Source organism: Protopterus annectens, chromosome 6.part0 (genome assembly GCF_019279795.1).
Source record: "Protopterus annectens isolate FY-2018-M chromosome 6.part0, PAN1.0, whole genome shotgun sequence".
Taxonomy (NCBI): domain Eukaryota; kingdom Metazoa; phylum Chordata; order Ceratodontiformes; family Protopteridae; genus Protopterus; species Protopterus annectens.
Genome location: NC_056737.1, coordinates 374588908 through 374606375, shown reverse-complemented (window position 1 = coordinate 374606375; position 17468 = coordinate 374588908). Strand labels below are relative to the sequence as shown.

General features: G+C 37.7%; 1 protein-coding gene across 2 annotated transcripts in view; it reads left to right on the top strand.

The window, feature by feature from the left end:
- The window catches only part of BAZ1A (bromodomain adjacent to zinc finger domain 1A), a 3222221-nt gene that overhangs the window by 2753599 nt on the left and 451154 nt on the right, over positions 1–17468 (top strand). For both annotated transcript variants that reach the window (XM_044074116.1, XM_044074115.1), the window contains one exon: positions 12118–12275. In XM_044074116.1, the coding sequence (XP_043930051.1) occupies positions 12118–12275 (158 nt within the window). The remainder of the gene's footprint in view (positions 1–12117; positions 12276–17468) is intronic.

The following is a 17468-nucleotide window of genomic DNA, read 5'->3' as shown; positions in this document are numbered from 1 at the left end:
AAGGGCAGTGCTCTTAGCGTTGCAAGCCTTTCATACTGTCCTTTGGGAACAATTGTGATTCAAACAGACAATTTGTCAATGGTTTGGTACATCTACAAACAGGGAGAAGCTTCCTATTCCATGTGTCAAGAAGCTTTCAGAGTGTGGCAGTGGGGGGGGGGGAATCATTCTGGGGAGTTCCAGTGTGATAGCAGACAAACTAAGGAGGTGTATTCTTCTGCCTCATGAGTGATGTCTCAATCCATAGGTGATGGAAAAGATTTTTCGTAGGTGGGGCCAGTGTTGGTGCAGTCTGTTTGCCTCTCCCATAAACAACAAATGCCGCAACTATTTTGCCCTGATCCTCCTGCTGGGGAGACTCCGAGAGATGCTCTTCTGCATACTTGGCCCTCCAAACTGCTGTATGCCTTTTCCTCGGTTTCCCCTAATTCCAAAATTCCTACAGAAAGCAATCAGACTGAAGAGCAAAGTAATCCTCATTACACCTTATTGGGCTTGATAGATATGGTTCCCCTTCTTTTGGCCTTATCTGATTCAGCAACCTTGGATTCTGGACCCAGTGCCAGATCTTCTATCCCATCCAGAGGGACTACCTCATCCATATATTGAAAACCTCAAGCTGACAGCTTGGTTTCTCCATTTACATTAATAGCCAGGCTTCCTTCTCCGGTATGCCATATTCTTTTGGCCTCGCATAAACCCAGATATACGCAAACTCTATGCTAATAAATGGAGAAGATTTTTTTTGGGGCTCATGACAAGAATGTTGATCCTTTTTCAGCACCCATTGATAAGATCCTAGAATTTTTAGCTTCACTTTTCGAAACAGGATAGACTCAAGCTACCGTGAAAATTCAGTTAGCTGTTTCTAATTTCCATATTGGCTTTGGAGAGTCCTCTTTGGCTTCTCATGAACTTTGTAAAGCATTCTTAAAAAGAATATTCTTGTTAAAACCATTATACAAAGGTCATACTTCTCTTTGGGATTTAAACTTAGTACTACTGACAGCAAAATGTGATCTAAAGTTTTTGTCCTGGAAGACTATATTCTTAGTGGCAATAACTTCTGTCTGAAGAATTGTGGAAAGAGAGGCTTTAGACCTCATCTGATTTTCCACAAAGATAGAGTTTCACTAAGAACCAATCCTTTTTACCTACGGTTGTGTTAGTCAAATATTAACCAGATTATTCATTTACCACTATTTTATTCCGATTTCTCTAATAAAGGTGAATACTGCTTACATTTATTAGATGTTCACAGACAATTATGCTTCTGTCTTCACAGAACCAAAAATATAAGAAAATCCGATCAATTATTTGTGTCCTTCTCCTCTACAAGACTTGCTCAACCAGTGAGCAAAGTAACGCTGGCCAGATGGCTCAGAGAGTGTATTTTGTTTATCTATAATAAGAAGAAAATCAGTCTACCTAGACCTTTAAGGGCACATTCTACATGAGATGTTTCTACTTCAGCAGTATTTCAATCTAGAGCTTCCATGGATGATATTTGTGCAGCAGCAAATTGGGCTTACCCCTTAGACCTTTATTACTCATTACAAATTAGATATGGTCTCCAGGGGAAGAGCAACTTTTGGTTGTGCTGTGCTCAGGGTTAACCTTCCTCGAGTCCTCCCTAGGTAGCTGGGGACTCTGCCCCTTTGTCAAGGATAAAATGAAAATTTACATCATCAGATAAAGAAGTTATGCACTCACCATAACATTCTGTGTTGTCCGTTTTCATTTATCATCTACTCCCCTCCCTCCTTCCCCCGGCCCTTTGTCATTTTTGATGGACCACAGTGACTTTTTTGCCACTAGTGTTACTGGTGTATGATTCCAGATATGCACTCTTTGACGACTGTTGGGTTACTACTTCCTTTTTTTTTTTTTTTTTCCTGCAAACTCTATATGAGGTAATTGGGAGAGGAGCATTCGGTGTAAGGACAAAGCTCAAGTGTTTTTTACTAGCACGAGCTGTAGTACCAGACAAGTCGGTTCCTTTTCTTGGAACCAGACCCTATTTGTCGAGGATAAATGAAAACTGACAACACAGATAGAACGTTATGGTGAGTCCATTTTTTACAATTGTCTTTTCCCCTCTTCTATCATATTGGAGCCCCTTTAACAATAATATCTTTCCTTTTCCCGTTGTCCCTGTTTTTCTGGTGAATGTCTACTCTGAAATCCTAATGTAGTGAAAATCATATGCTAATATTTATCTAATTGTGTCATGCAGCGTTGCTATTTGCTACATAAATTTGCTCATATAATTCAGTACACTCTGCTTTTTATCCATACATGTAAAGCCATTTATATTTCATGATGATATGGACGCAGTAACTATTATCATAGAAAGCTGTATGTTCATCAGATCACTATTGTAGTAGCTTCCAAAGTTTAAGGCGCTTTCCATGTGCGTTCTCTACTGGACAACACAAGAAAGTGGTATAAAGTCTAGTTAGGGTGCCGAGCCTTCTCAGCTTTCTTGCTCTTCAAGTCTGCTCTTCCTCTTTCTGCATTTTTTTGTGAGGAAAAGTTACTCTTTTCTGTCAGAAATTCTTGATGGAGTCTAGTACTCATATTTTTAGTGGCTGTCACTGAAAACTAACTTCTAAAATTGCTTTTTTTTTCAGTCAGGATTCCCTGTAGGGAAATTCCTGTTAAAGTGCTACTTTTGCTGTAAAAACATTTTACTTTTTTGTAAAAAAAAAAACTATATCTAGGGACTAAACCTAGAGGTTTTGAAGGGTCATCATTAAAACTTTTTCCTCAAAACTTTAAATTTTCAGTCAGGTTATACAACTGACTCTTCAATACTCCACTACTCACTTGGTTGGCACTTTCTTCTGTAGAACATGGACTCTGGCTCTTTGATTCTCCCCTCCCCCATTTGCAAGGAGAAGAAAATTGTTTGTAGGTCTTTGGTCTTCAAATCGGCTTCATCTTAATATAAAAGTTGCCGATGAGCACCTCTGCTGTGTCCATTTCTCGTGCCTCAGGCAGCTCATTGATTTCTCTTGACCGCACTTGTTGCCTCTTAAAAAACACTACGGACCAAGAGATAGGCATGTTGTCTGCAGCTGTTTGGCTGTCCTTTTAGTTCATGGGAGAAATGCACTTGCTGTGTGTCAGATAGAGCAGATGATGCTGTTCCTTGGAGGCATTCTAAATGGCTTGATTTTTAGGAAGGGAGGGGGGCCCATCCTTCAGTTGGTCTTGTTTTGGGTGGGGGTGGAATCTGCAAGAAAAGAAAAAACAAAGGTTGGCATTTTTCTTTTGTTTCATGTAGGATGGACAGGGAAGATTAGCTGGGTTTTTCTAAGGGCTTATTTCAAGCCTTTCAATTTTACATTCTAAGACTTTCATAATTTTAAAAGGAAAAGATTTTCCTCTCCCTCAGATTCTGATTGCCAGTCTAAGAGGCAGAAATTAGATTTGTATTGTATTTCTCAAGTGCATTCGCTAAAAGATGAGATCAAATTCTGAAAAAAATATTTTCTTCAGGTACCCCTCACCCCTTGAAGAGTTGTCTTTTTCTGATACTATAGCCAGAGTGAGAGAGAGTTATTTCAGTGGAATCAAAAAGAAATTCTGTAATCCCATCAAATATGACTTATTACAGGTAGGTATTCCTCTTGTCATGTTAGGATTTGAATATGCTTTCTTGGCAGTCAGCAGTTTGCCAGACAGTCAAACTGTTGTCCCCAAAAAGTCTGCTAAAATTGTATTCTCCTCAGCCATTCCACAAAATTTCTGTTTTCAAACCATAGATCAGACCCCACAGTGATTTCCTTGTCAAACCATCTTTTGGCAGCTAAACCCCTATCCCTTCTGACAAAGATGGGAAAGCATTTGATAGATGCGAGAAGAACATTTCTCTTTACCCTGGCTTTCAGATTATTGTACTGTCAGGCTCATATATGTCCAAGTTTATGCTGACTTCTTTTGATACTATGAAAAATTGCTGATCTACCTTCCTTAGAAACTAAGTAATTCTTGAATTCTTCAATATCCTCTGTGCCTCTGGTAACCAAATAATCTTTAAAATGTTCTAAGGACACTGCCGTCGCTGTATCTGTTGCAGTTTCTAGTGGGTAAACGATGAGAAGGTTTGCATGACTGTATTCCCAGAATTTACCAGGGGGGTGTTAAAGCTGATATCCTGAATGCTGCCCTGGATAAAGAGGTATTATTCGTCTCATCCTGTATTGTTTAACTTATGATTGTTGATGAAAGAGGAAAGTTAATTCAAGTAGGCACTAGAGTTTTGAACCCTTCATGAACAAAAGATAACAGGAACTTTCTTTCCAATTCAGGATCCTGTTATAGAAAACAGAATAAACAGCATGGTACAGGAAAACGGAAATTTCAGAAAACAGTAGCAGGAGGGTTTAAAAAAGCAGGGATGCTCCTTTTAAAACCAAAGACAATCCAAAAAGGCTGACTGACTATATGCCACTTCAAGTATTTGCCCTTCGACACCCTGGTATTTCAGTAAAACTTTCCCACAGTCTAGGTCTAATCCGCGGTGGTGGTGCTGCGGTAGCGTTGTTGCCTCACAGTAAGACGCTGTCCGGTTTGATTCTCAGCTAGAGCGTCTTCTGCGTGGAGACATGCATGAATGGGCGTACCTTCGTTGAAGGTTGTGCGTCAGGGCTAGCAACTTGGCACGTAAAAATCAACTGCCAATCATTAGCAGACCAGAGTTCCGCTGTGGCGACCCCTAACCGGGAAAAGCCGAAAGACACATACATACATCCCACAGTCTAGGTCTTCACTTCCCTCTGTGATGTCAGATAACTTCAGACACTTGTGTTTTGAGAATCAGTCAGAAAAGCTTGAACTGGCAGCCGGATGCTATTTCAACAGGTCAGAAAATCCTTCCTCAGAATCTAACAATGAGTTTATTCAATAATCCTTCAGGTACTAAAGGAAGAGGCAACTTGGGGACCTTTTCTAGACCTTCACATCAAAATCTCAAATTCAGAGTGCTCTCTGCAGTTTGTTAATCTAATTCCCAATCTCAATTTTTTGTTAACTGGATTTAAAAGATGGTTTATCACATTACATTCTAGTTTTCAAAGATTTCGGACTTTTGTAAGATTGTGTGTGTCTGGTTACTTTTTAAGTTTTTTGCCTTATCCTTTAGCATGTTTGTTATTCCAAGGGTGTTTACAAAATGCCTGATACCAATAATATCTTATTGCAGGTTGCAGGGCTTTTACATTTTCAGTTATTTAGATGACTACCTTATTTTTACAGACTGTCTTACAGCTTTTTAAGAATGCCTAGTTTGAATTAGAAATCTTCTCTTCAGTCCAAGGTTTCAGGTGAACATAGACAAAGCCCCTCTTTCACCATCTCATGGGATAGGGTTTCTTGGATGTATTCTGGATACATCCCTCATGATTTTTTTTCCTTTTTCAGGAGAAATGATTTTACATGTAGCAGTTTCTGATATTCTCTGATCAGTTTGGACAACTGCCAAGCAGTATCTCAAGGTTCAGAGTTTCAAGGCATCTACAATTTTCATGATTCCTTTTGCCAGACTTCACATGTGGAAAATTCTTAATACCTTTCAGGCACCTGTTTTGAGGGCATGCAGCAGGTATTAAAGAGGGCTAAGATACCTGCTGCTAGAAAATCATGTACGAGTAAGTGGAAAAGATTTTTTAGTTGGTGCCAAAGTAATATGGATCCTTTTTAGGACCAGACACTTGTGGTTTTACAATATTAGTGCAAGTTATCTTCTGGCCTTAGTCTTCTATGAATACACACCCTGTGGCCACCTCTGTCTTGTGATGCTCTCCCCCATTTTACCCAGCCTCAACTCTGTTTTTGAAAGGGGTTTTGTTATTTATCCACCTAGAACACAGGAGGCTCCTTCTTGTGATCTTTGTTATTGAGAAACTTGCATGAGGGTGATTTGAAGTTAACATGGAGAACAGTGGTACTCCTTGATCTCCATTTTGCAAGAAGAGTCTGAGTTATAAGCTCTTATGATGAGTCACCCTTATCTCATTTTCACAAGGATGGGATAAGTTTGAGAACAAATCCTTCATTTATATCAAATGTGATTTGAGTTTAGTTTTTAGTCAGGCTATTCTGTGTTCTTTCCAGAAACAAAAAAATTAGAGAGAAAGAACTTTGCACACTCTTGACGTCCACAGGCAACAAGTATTACATTGACAGGATTAAATCTTTCAAGAGTTCTGATCAGTGTTCATTTCCTATGAAGGTAAGAAAAAGGGACAATCAGTGACAAAACTGACCATTTGTAAATGGTTGGCTCTTCATATTTTTTTTACCATAGCAATAGGAATCTAGAAGTACTCTAGAAGCAGCAATTTGGTCATCTACAAAATTACAAATTAGACTTTTTTTAGACCCAGAGCAGGTTTTGTTAGGTCTGTTCTCCAATGGCTTCTAGACTCTGCTCTTCTTCCTCCCCTTCTTTCTCAGCTGTGGTATTCAACTTGTATAGGTTAGTGTAGTACAACAGTGATCTAATTATGAGCATTGTACTGTTGTGTAAGTAAACTTACAAGAACAGTAGATGCTCGAATAGATCACTCTTGCAATGGGAATACCCTCCCTCCCTCCACCCCCCTTCATTTTGCTTTGTTTTTGACAGTACATGGCTATTTATTTTCCTTTTTTCATAGTCTGTACCTAACTATCATAACATTCAACCAAAAGCCTTAGTTACTCTGGTTTGTTGCCCTAATCACTGACTTTGTAACATTCTGCTTTAGCTGTGTAGTGGTTAGGGTGCTTGGAAGGTGCCCTTAAGCTTTGGAAGCTAGATGGTTGTCTTTTCTGTGGCAGGATATAGCCCATATAGATTAGGCTACTGCAACAGTGATCTCTGCAGATGTCTGTATAATAGTAAGTTTGCTTACACAGCTGTACTGTCTCTCACCTACTGTGCACAATTATTTTGAATACATACTTTCAACTTTTAGATTACATGCACACTAATGTTTGATAGGCTGGGTGATCTGTTATGTAGTTGCATCATCTTGTCTCTCATTTGAACTCGCATTTTCAAGACATTTTACTTCAGTGAAAACATTCAAACAAAAGCTAAATATATTTTCAGAACCGCCATTCCTAATTCCCTTTTAAGTTAGAAAAAAACGCACAAAACTGTGTGATGTTTAGTGCATGAAGTTGAGCAGTTGCCTCAAATCAATGGATGCACCCACATACATTTCCTAATCTAAATTTAAGGTTACCCATGTTCAAGCATATATTAGAGGCTGTATTCTCACTTACACTAACTGCTGTCTATTAATTTTTTATTTCTAGTCCTCTCCCAGATGTGAAAAGCAGCTTATATGCTTTCAATAAACCTTACCTTTTAGCTCTAAGAAAGTGCACTGGCTACCTTTAAATGGATAAACTAATTTTTGTACTGTTATATTAAGTCCATTAAAGTACTAAGACTCCTGGGAGGCAACTGATTTGTACCACTTATTAACTTCCAGCAGTTTCATACTTAACTGTTTTTCACTGACCTGCTCTGTAAATGTTAATAATATTTTACCATGTACAGATTTCTCAGAAGTCAGTGTTCAGAACTCTCTCATGGTTAATTTCTGGCACCTGCAGACTTCATATGGAAATTGGTAATGGAAAAAAAAAACTGCTAGTAACTTTGCTGATGCATACTTTTTTTTTTACATTTCACTCAGAACACATTGTTCAGCTCTCTCAAGATTAACTGCTTGCATCTGTAGACTTTTCTAACAGTTAAAACCTTCACTGATAGCAAAAATAACTAATGACTTTGCACTTACAAGAAAGTACTACCATTTTCTATGCCTTTCTTAATTTTATCTCATCTTTCAAGCCTTTTTGGAGGGGTACGCTTCAAAAGTTGAACTCTTTGCTTAATCAAAGGCTGTTATTGCTTAACGGATATTATTGTAGATATTCATTTATATAAAACAGAGAAAATTATCTTGATTCTACGTATAATGTGATCAATAAACTTTTACATCCCCCGCCCAGCATCACATTATATCAACTTTTAACATGTTTCTGTCTGGCCTTTCTTACCTTGTTCAATATACAGACTTGGATACCTTGCAACTAAGAAAGTTTTCTTTCTTTCTTTCTTTAATATCTTTAACATGTACAGCAGTCAGTGAGGGCTCCGCCACCTCACATTTCAAATACGCCTAACAACACACTACAAAACTGATTTACAGTACAGCAAGCATGCAATTTCACATCATTAAGTTTTATGCAAATGTTAGTAAGTACAAATACTGTTTTACTTGTACTTGCGTCTTTAGTCCCTTCAGTGTCATTTTAAAGATTAATTGCATAAAGTGAGGTAGATACTTTACACCTCAAACACTAGTTTAACAGTCAACAAAATTATTCTTTCTCAGTCACTTTTTGCAAAGCCACATTTCTATTCCTGTATCTAATGGAGTCAGTGGTTTATAGTGTCCCATCTGTTGCTTTCCTTCTTCCCGATCCTCTCATCTTCATTTCCCAACAGCAGTCTGTGGTTCAGTTTTAAGGTACTTCTGATTCTTCTATTCAACTGTTTTTTTTTTCTGTTGCAGAGGCATTTTCCCATACAACAGTAAAAAAGATTTCACTGGCAAAGTCTTTGCAGGTTTTATTGTTGTCAGAATAAGAAGCAGTCTCTCCTCTCCTCTTTGCTGGCTCATTCTTTTTGGTTAAGTTTTTTATTTATTTATTTACTTCTCTGCCTGTTCTGTATCCAGAGTATATTTGATCTTCCAAAAAAGTATTCTGAAGAAAAAAAGATTCAGCAGCTTTTATCTCACAGCTGCCTCTAGACATTCTCTCATTGCTAGAATAAACGTTCTTCTACAGTGAATAAGTTTCCACAAGCACTCTGCTGTCCCCAGTTTTAAATACCTTTGCCTTTTGTCAGGAGTAACTTTCCTCTGGTATGATTATATCTTTACTAATTTAGGCCTTGGCTGCTATCTCGTGGCCAGTTTTGGAGCATGCACAATGTGCCCTTTCAGTTAACATGCCCTCAGGAACAGCTGCCCACTTACTTATCTGTACTTTTTATAAAATTAATGCAGTCCGTTCCTTTCAGAATGGGTACAACAGAAAATCTCGGGGTTTCTCTGTGCACACTGTCTTCTAACTGTAGCATTTTTTGAAACTTTTTGAGAAGCTTCATGCTCAGCCAATCTGTTTATTTTCATTTCAGCCTTTGATTTTTGCAGTTTGAGTTCATCTGAAGAACTAGTAAAGTTTCTTATATTGCGTTCCAGACTTTTGCTATTTTTATAGTTCTTCTGTATTTTGCTTATTTTAAACACATTTGAGTACATTCAATTTTTCTTCTCTAAAGTTCTGTGTTTTGCTGAACAACTGCAAGAGTCTTCTCAGCCAGAATTTTTTTTCTTCTTTTTTTGGTTGACTTTCTATTACTGTCTCCACATTTCTTTGTTGTTGGCAACCATGCAGTCTAATTACTAACCAACAACTGAAATGTACCCAAACTGATAACTTTTACTGAGTTTATCATCACGGGGGCATTCTAATCAACCCGTTCTCAATGTGCAGCCATCTTAAATGTCCCTAGAAAATTATTCTTTCTTGCAGTCACATCAGCCAAGAGGATTTCTAACTACAATCACTGCTATGCGCTTTATATTGACAGTCACATCCTTTGTACTTCCAATGTTTAGGCCTATAGATCTCAACCAAATTGGGACAAATCCAGGAATAATCTGACAAATTTGAAAATATTAGTACTATTTACTTGAGATGAGATATTAACAGAATAAGATGATTTGATTCAATATACATTTTCTGAAGTAAGAAGTCTATAACTAATAAATAATTTAAGTGTAATGCATTGCCTTTCTCCAAATGTTAACCAGTTTTAGGAGTGTTTAAGAGGGGCAGAGCTAAAATTTGAGTCAAAATCTGGGACAGTTGAGAAGTATGTAGATCTTTGAATTCCACTGGCCATGACATATTTCTTGCAGCTTTTTTCCATCTCCTATAGTTCTGAAAGTTCTGCTAATTGCAGATAGGCGTGTAATCTTGTTTGATGGCACCTAGAAGGTCAAAACTGTCATGGTGTACATTAATTCTACAGTTAACTTTGCTGTCCATCTCTGCATCCTTCCCTTTGCAGGCAAATCTACGGCTGCAGTAAGGGTCATGCATTGATTTTCTGTCTCAGTAAAAAGTTAATGTCTGCAGAGCTAATTCATGCTATGCTAGTCTTCAGAAGTGGTCAGAAATTTAGGAGTAGAACTAATTTTGCTTAACTTTGAACCTTTGGATTCAGTTGTCTTGATCCCAGTTTGGAAGATCCTTATCCTAATAGCAGTAACTTTATGCAGAAAGATTTCTGAACAGCGAGCATTGGTATTTAAGAAACTACACACACTATTTTACCATGGCAAAACCTGAGGTCTAAATCTTATTTTTACACATCTAATGTGTGCAACATCTTTGAACCACTCTTATTTTATAAAGTAGGAAAGAAAGGAGGGGGCTGCTGCTACTTTGGATGCACATGTGCAAGTCAGTTATTGTGTGGTGAGACCACATTATTGCAAACACTACACTGGATGTGTGGCAGAGAAAGATGAAGCCCTGACTGTGACCCAGATGACCTGAGTGTGATTAGCATCTCAAGTGCTGGAAGAAGTGCAGCTTCTAAATGCTTTATTCCATGCATAGGTTGCTTCAAATTAACTATGATATGATCCTACTTATTCTCATTAAGGGGAATATATAATTAAAATGGGATGAGTAAGGCCAGTCAATAACCAAATGGGATAGATTAATTTGAACTCTCAAAAGGAAATTGGCTAGGCTTAAAATGGCCCACAAGGCTGTTAGCCTAGTACTTACCGATGAACCTGTAAGAGCTGGGTGAGGAGGATGAGAGGGAGGAGGTGGCTGTTGCTTGCTGCTTGGGTGACATCTAGAGGAATCGAGCATTAGGTATAACACCTGTTGAGCATGGGCTTGCTTTGCACACATACTGTCACTATGCCACAGAGGAGGGTAGGCTACTCCCTACATCCTGACTGTTGCCATAGAGAAAACCAATAGGCTGATTAACACCACTGACTGGGATATATGGGTTGTAAGACTCCTGACAAACCCCAGAATGCCTGGCTGTCACCCCTCCCTTGACTGAATGAATGATTGGGCCAATTACATAAAGGTAGCGGAGCCATCAGGCAGGCCTGCTGACGTTGTAGGAAAATAAAGAAACGCTGACTACATGTTTATTGTATGAAGTAGATACAAAATTTAAATATGTCCAAATTCTTCATATGGCTGAACAGTTCTGCAGTTTGTAATTCTAGATGTAAAAAACATTAGTTTCTTGTCAGAGTACTTTTTATGAGTGCTGCTCTTGTCAATTCTGCTGATTTTAAGGATGTCAGATTTTTTTCTGCTCTTAGGAATAAAGAAAGATACAGGTGTCATCCTTTGAAAAAACAAAATATGGTATTGTTAGTTATATGAGAGCACAAACCATGAAAGCCTTTGTGAAGGAGAAGCTTGTAACCATAAGATTACCTACCCACCATACCCCTTTTTAGAAATGGAGCAAGATTCAGATGATTACAAGGATGTAGTGATTTTTTTTAATTGCATATAGTTCCGGTTTATGCATAGAATTGTATTTACTGTACTATTATTAACCATGAATTTTGCTAAGAATTTCTTGCTAGAAAAACTAAAGTTGGCATCTGCCAACAGTGTATTTATGCGGTGATCACATTGCTGCAGGTGGAGTTTCAGAAGCAAACCAGCCTTTCCTCTGCTCAGAAGAACATAACCTGAATGCTGTAAAATCTGTTATCACTTTTCACATCAGCGATTATAAACTTGTGTCATTAGTCATGCTACAGGTATACATCCTTCATCAGTATTCTTTTATGGCCAGTACCCTTTTGCTAGTTTACTTCACATGTTTTTGTGTGTACTAGCACCAGAGGCAATATTTGTAGTTTAAGTGCAAGAGTCTAAGTTAAGAAGTTGTTGAAGTTTTTAGGTAAGGAAGTTTCTTGGGCATTGTGAAGTATCCCTATGGGTAGAAGCATACATGTTTATTAATGATGTCTTCTAATACAGGTGTTGGAAAGGATGTCATGGAGAATAGCGTTAGAAAATGGAAATTATGAGCTGCTGTATGAAGACGCAAAAGAAAATGGGACATTAAAAACAGAAGCTGACTTTGAAAATGAAATGGAGATTGATGATGTTGGCATTAAGTTTGGTACTAAAGAGAGGTAAAGACTAATGCTGATTACATTAATTACTAAGTATAGAGGAATAATCATATTTTAGTTTTCTGGCCTGTTTGAATTTATGTGGATCAGTCATTGTTTTTATTTTTTTTAATCTAATTAAATATTTAGTTGTGCTGGGTCATACTTGCTTCCTTCCATGGTAGGAAACTTTGGGTCAAGCTATGAATGCTGTTTGTTGCTTCTTCTAAGACTTTAGCTAGGCTGTTGATTTTTTATTTGTAACATATGATAGCCTGAAAAGGCTGAGTTGGTAGGAAGCTGTACTTTTCTCTTACACAGGGTGTTTTGATTTCTCGAATGTGATTCAATTATGTAAAGTGCAAACATGGTGAGCCCACATCTGCAATGCTACCTTGCAAAATGGTGAGATGTGAGTATAAGTTACACATCCCACTGTAGGGATCATTGTTGCTACATCTTTTTTTTGCCATACAGTATGTTCTGAAGTTGATGTGTTGGTACCTCCCTTGGGAACTACAGATCTATGTTCAGCATGATGTTTGGGATTTTTTTTTTTTGTAATCATTATTACTTTAACATTGCTTTTACATTATATTGTGAGTAGGTCTGTATTTTGGAAATTTGTCTGAGCCTAATATCCCTGGGAAAGGTTACCAACAAGAGTGCTTGTGGCTGACAGATTCCATAAAGGATTATCACCTTTGTTATATATTCTTTCTAGAACCTTTACATAAATTATCTGATTGTAAACTGTGTGCTTCATTTAATAAAAAAAAAAGCCTTCTACAGACCTGGCCTTGTGGAGCAGAGGGATAAAGCCTGACTGCACTCATGATGACATGTTTAAATAGCAGCATGGGCAGTGGAGGGACCTGATAGAAGAGGATGGATGTGAGCATCTTTTGCCAGCCTGCCCATCCTGGTGGGACAGAGACAGCTTGGTTTGCTTGGTTGGTCATGCCAGGAGTACAGGTGTATCGTCTACATCAAGGAACCTAGATTACTTACACTGCACAAATGAGTGCATGTGTTAGAAGGTTGTGCATGTGCACTTCCAAAAAACTATGGATCCATTTCAACATTTAACTCTTGATCTCTTTCTGCTCTTGTACTCATGTTCCCACTACTCTACAACTGTTTCCATAACTACATAATCCCCTTTTTTCACTTTTCCTTCTTTGATAACTGGTATGTGTCACACACACCCTAGACAACTAGCCTATGTTAAATCTGTAATCACTGTACTTCAGATATTGTTTCTACTTGCAAAAGGTCTAATGTGTAATATCTTTGTATATTTTTCTCTCACTAAATGTTTTTGGAGCTTTTCTCTTTAGGCCTCCAATGGAAAAGAGTCTTGCATTACATATTTAGATACTCCCAGTAACCAAATGCAAATAAATAAATAGATCATGTAATCACCTCCAAGTTTGTATCAGGTCAGCAAATTGGGGCATATTTGAGAAAGTGTCTTATTAAAATTGAACTCAAATCATGAGTTGCTATTCTGTTAAACTCACAGGGTGAGTTTCCTTCAGAACCTTCTTGTGTATATGTGTGTGGTGGTGCTGGTGGGGGGGGACTGAGAGACTTTGTGGAATTTAGTGGCATGAGTCTGGGATTTCACCTGTAGAGATGATTTTTTTTGTTGCCAGCACTTATTTGTAGTCCTCTCCTCCCAGGTTAGTTCTCTTGGAGGGTTCAGGTACAGAACTTCATTTCTGAAAAGGACAAATCTTTGAGACTGCAGAGGCTTCTCCCAGTAATGGGATCACACCTCTTTTAGTGACATTTTGCTGTGTTTATGGGATTACATAGCTCTTTTGACTGGTAGTGTGTCCCTCCCCAGAGTAATTCTTTGTGAATGTTTTCTTAGAGGCTTGGAATCTCATAGTCCATTGCAGCATTCTGTAGGATGACCAGTATTTTTATGGATTCCAAAATGGTGGATGGCCAGTGAGCACTCTAGCTGTGCAGCTCCCTTAACTTTCAATAATATCTGACCTTTTGCCTGCGCATCCTGAGGAAAACTGTCAACTTTTCAACAGAAGAAAAGGCAACAAGTAATCTGCTTAAATATTTCAGCTGTATTTTTGGTCGGATAACCTTTTTTTGCAAGAAATATAATACTCAATGCAGTCAGATCCCTGAACCACATGGTGTGGATTCTTCCATATAAGTAGGCCTGAGTGAAAAAGAGAAGGAAAAAAGGACTTGTCTTAACATAAAATTGCCAGAATAAAAACAACCTTCTGGACCTTTGTTTAGCTGACTATATTTTATCTGAAAAACAACTAAATCAGTGTTGGAAACTGAAAATCAACCTGAGCACATGGAAGCAGTAACTACCAAATCTAAACTATCAAATATAGTTACATCAGAAAAAGATATTTCGTCAAAAAGGCTAAAAACAAATAAAATTCAGTCAAATGACTCGACCTGTCCTTAGATCAAAGCAAGAACAAGCATTAACATTGGAAGACCTAAAATTGCATTGCAGCCACTGCAAACAGAAGTCCAAGGATTTTCGCACAAACTAAATGCTTTCAGCTCAAATATGGACCATATTATGCTCAGATTAGAACAAAATGTAGTAAAAATCATGGACATTGAACTGAAAATACACGATATGAATAAAACTATACAGGTTTGTGCAAAGACTATTTCAGAATTGCAGCAAAGTCCTGGACTTAGAAGCAGACAGAATAATCTCATTATCAGGGGAATACCAGTCTGTTGAAAACACCCAGCTAAACACAATTATTAAAGAAATACTAAGCACACTACTGCAGGATAAAGAACATCTGGTGGACATAATTGAAAGAGCTCACAGATCCATAAGACGCTCACAAAACATGGACTATCCAAGACAGATATATGTCAGGATCCTTAATTCAGCCCATGTACAACTAATACTATCTGCATGTAATACCAAGAAAACCTTGACATGGAGAGGACACAGAATCGCAATAAGCCAAGACCTTCCTCTTGAAGTCAAGCAAAATATTCAGAAACTAAATAAATACTGTGCTTACCTGATAGAAAAAAATGCACGCTTTCAGATGAAGTACTTACTGCATTAATATTCTACCATAAAAATGAAAAAATATTCATAGATACGCTTGAAGAAGGAAGTCACATTTCTCCGTCTCTACAATGTAAATCCAGCTTGAAAAAAAGTCAGTCCACCTTTGGTGAGACATCTGAATGACATCATCTTCTGTTTTGGGCTGAATCCTGCCTTTTTCGATATTTTAGGTAAATACTTTAATCAGTTTCTTTTTCCATTTCTGAGTAGGCCACGAGGTCATTTGGCATTGCGACGTTCCTTTACCCACAATTCCATGCAGCCACAAGTGTTTGCAATAACCTGTCACCTTTCAACTCATTTCATCATCAAAACTACCTAGGAGCCCCAGTGCATTACTGGGAACGGATCTAAACAGCAGAAACGAGTCACAAGTACAGTATTGTACATAAAACTGCATTTTTTTTTCCAGGAAAAGATCCATCCAAATAATCGGAAAGGTGTTCAGACTGCTTGCTAAACGTATTGACTGAACCTGTGCAGCAAAATGTAAGCAGATAGACTTATGAGTACTTAATTTGCAAGCTAGAGAATTTTGAAGTTAATACAGTTAATTTAAATGTGCAATGCAGACTGATTTTTCAATGAAAGTGCTTGACCATATTAAGCTGATGATTGTGTGGAATATAACATCTGTTTTCTTCTCAAATGAATTATTGGGTGAAATCTTATATATAATCATGTGTATATAATGCAGAGTTATAAATTTAAAGAAGAGTCTGAATTATATTAGATAACAGCTGCATGTTCATATGTTGTTGTTTGTCTTTCGGCTTTTCCCGGTTAGGGGTCGCCACAGTGGAACTCCGGTCCACTAATGATTGGCAGTAGACTTTCACAAACGCCGAGGTGCCAGCTCGACAGTCAACCTTCAACGAAGACACGCCCATTTACGCATGTCTTTCGAAATCCCACTCAACCGCGGGGAGGACATGCAGACTCCACACAGAAGGCACTCCCCGCACTCCAGCCGAGAATCGAACGGGAGAACCTCTTGCTGTGAGGCAACAAGGCTACCGCTGCACCACCGTGGACATTGTTACAATATTACATTTGATGTTGGTCTTGCACCTCAAACAGACCTGCTCTGTTTAAATGCCTTAAGGTAAAATGTGCAACTGGAATGTGTATTTTTCTCTAGGAATAGTTAAGAGTCTCCTAATATTATAGAACTGATATATCCAGTTAAAACATCTTCTTTTAGGCTGCATTACTAAGCAAATGCTTGTATATAGTGGAAGCAAATAAGCTAAAGGATACACATCTGTAATGCACATTTATTGAAGGTGAATAATAGAAGTATTATTTTGTTTTGTTAGAGTGACAGTAGTAATATTCAGTAATGCCTCTCTAGTATTATCTCATCTGTTCATAGATTTAGCTTGTAAGACTATATATTGTACTATGTTTTTTCTCTTTTCTTTACTTTGTCTTTATTAGGCATATGTATGCAACTACTCATGCACCTTCTGACTTGTTATAGCTTAAAAACAAAATGACATAGGGATGTTTCTATGGCTTCCATGGTCTTAATCTAAGAACTAATGATCTTAATTGGTGTTTTAGTATATTTCTTTAGTTATAAGGCTATCCAAAGTATTTAGAGTATATTAGCTAACATACTAAATATGTTTAAAAATGTTAAGATATTAAAAAATAGATTCTGAATATGGGTATAGGGAGGCTGCTATGCAGAGTTGATGCATATGGTTGTGTAAGTTTGGAAAGTAGTAGGTAATTTTGACATCCCTCTGCTCTATAAGATTTTTACCCAGATCCAGTCACAAATATCCTTTGATTTGGTTTTATAAGTTTTGTTTATTTATCGTTACAGAGGGATGGGTGGTTAGGCACTCATGGGGGTGGGTAGGAGAACAGAAGTCACTATACAGAAAATACTAACACAAATAAACAACAGTATCTCTTTATGATGTCAGTTGCTTATTATGCTTTATTAACACTAATCAAGAAATATTTTTTAAACTTTCAGAAATTATATCTCTAGATTCATGGAAAATTAAGGAGGTTTCAGGCAAAAGTAAAAGGAACCTAGTCGTGCATATTATAGAGCAAAGTAAAACAATGATAACCTTTCTTCAAGAAACTCACCTGATCTCACAACT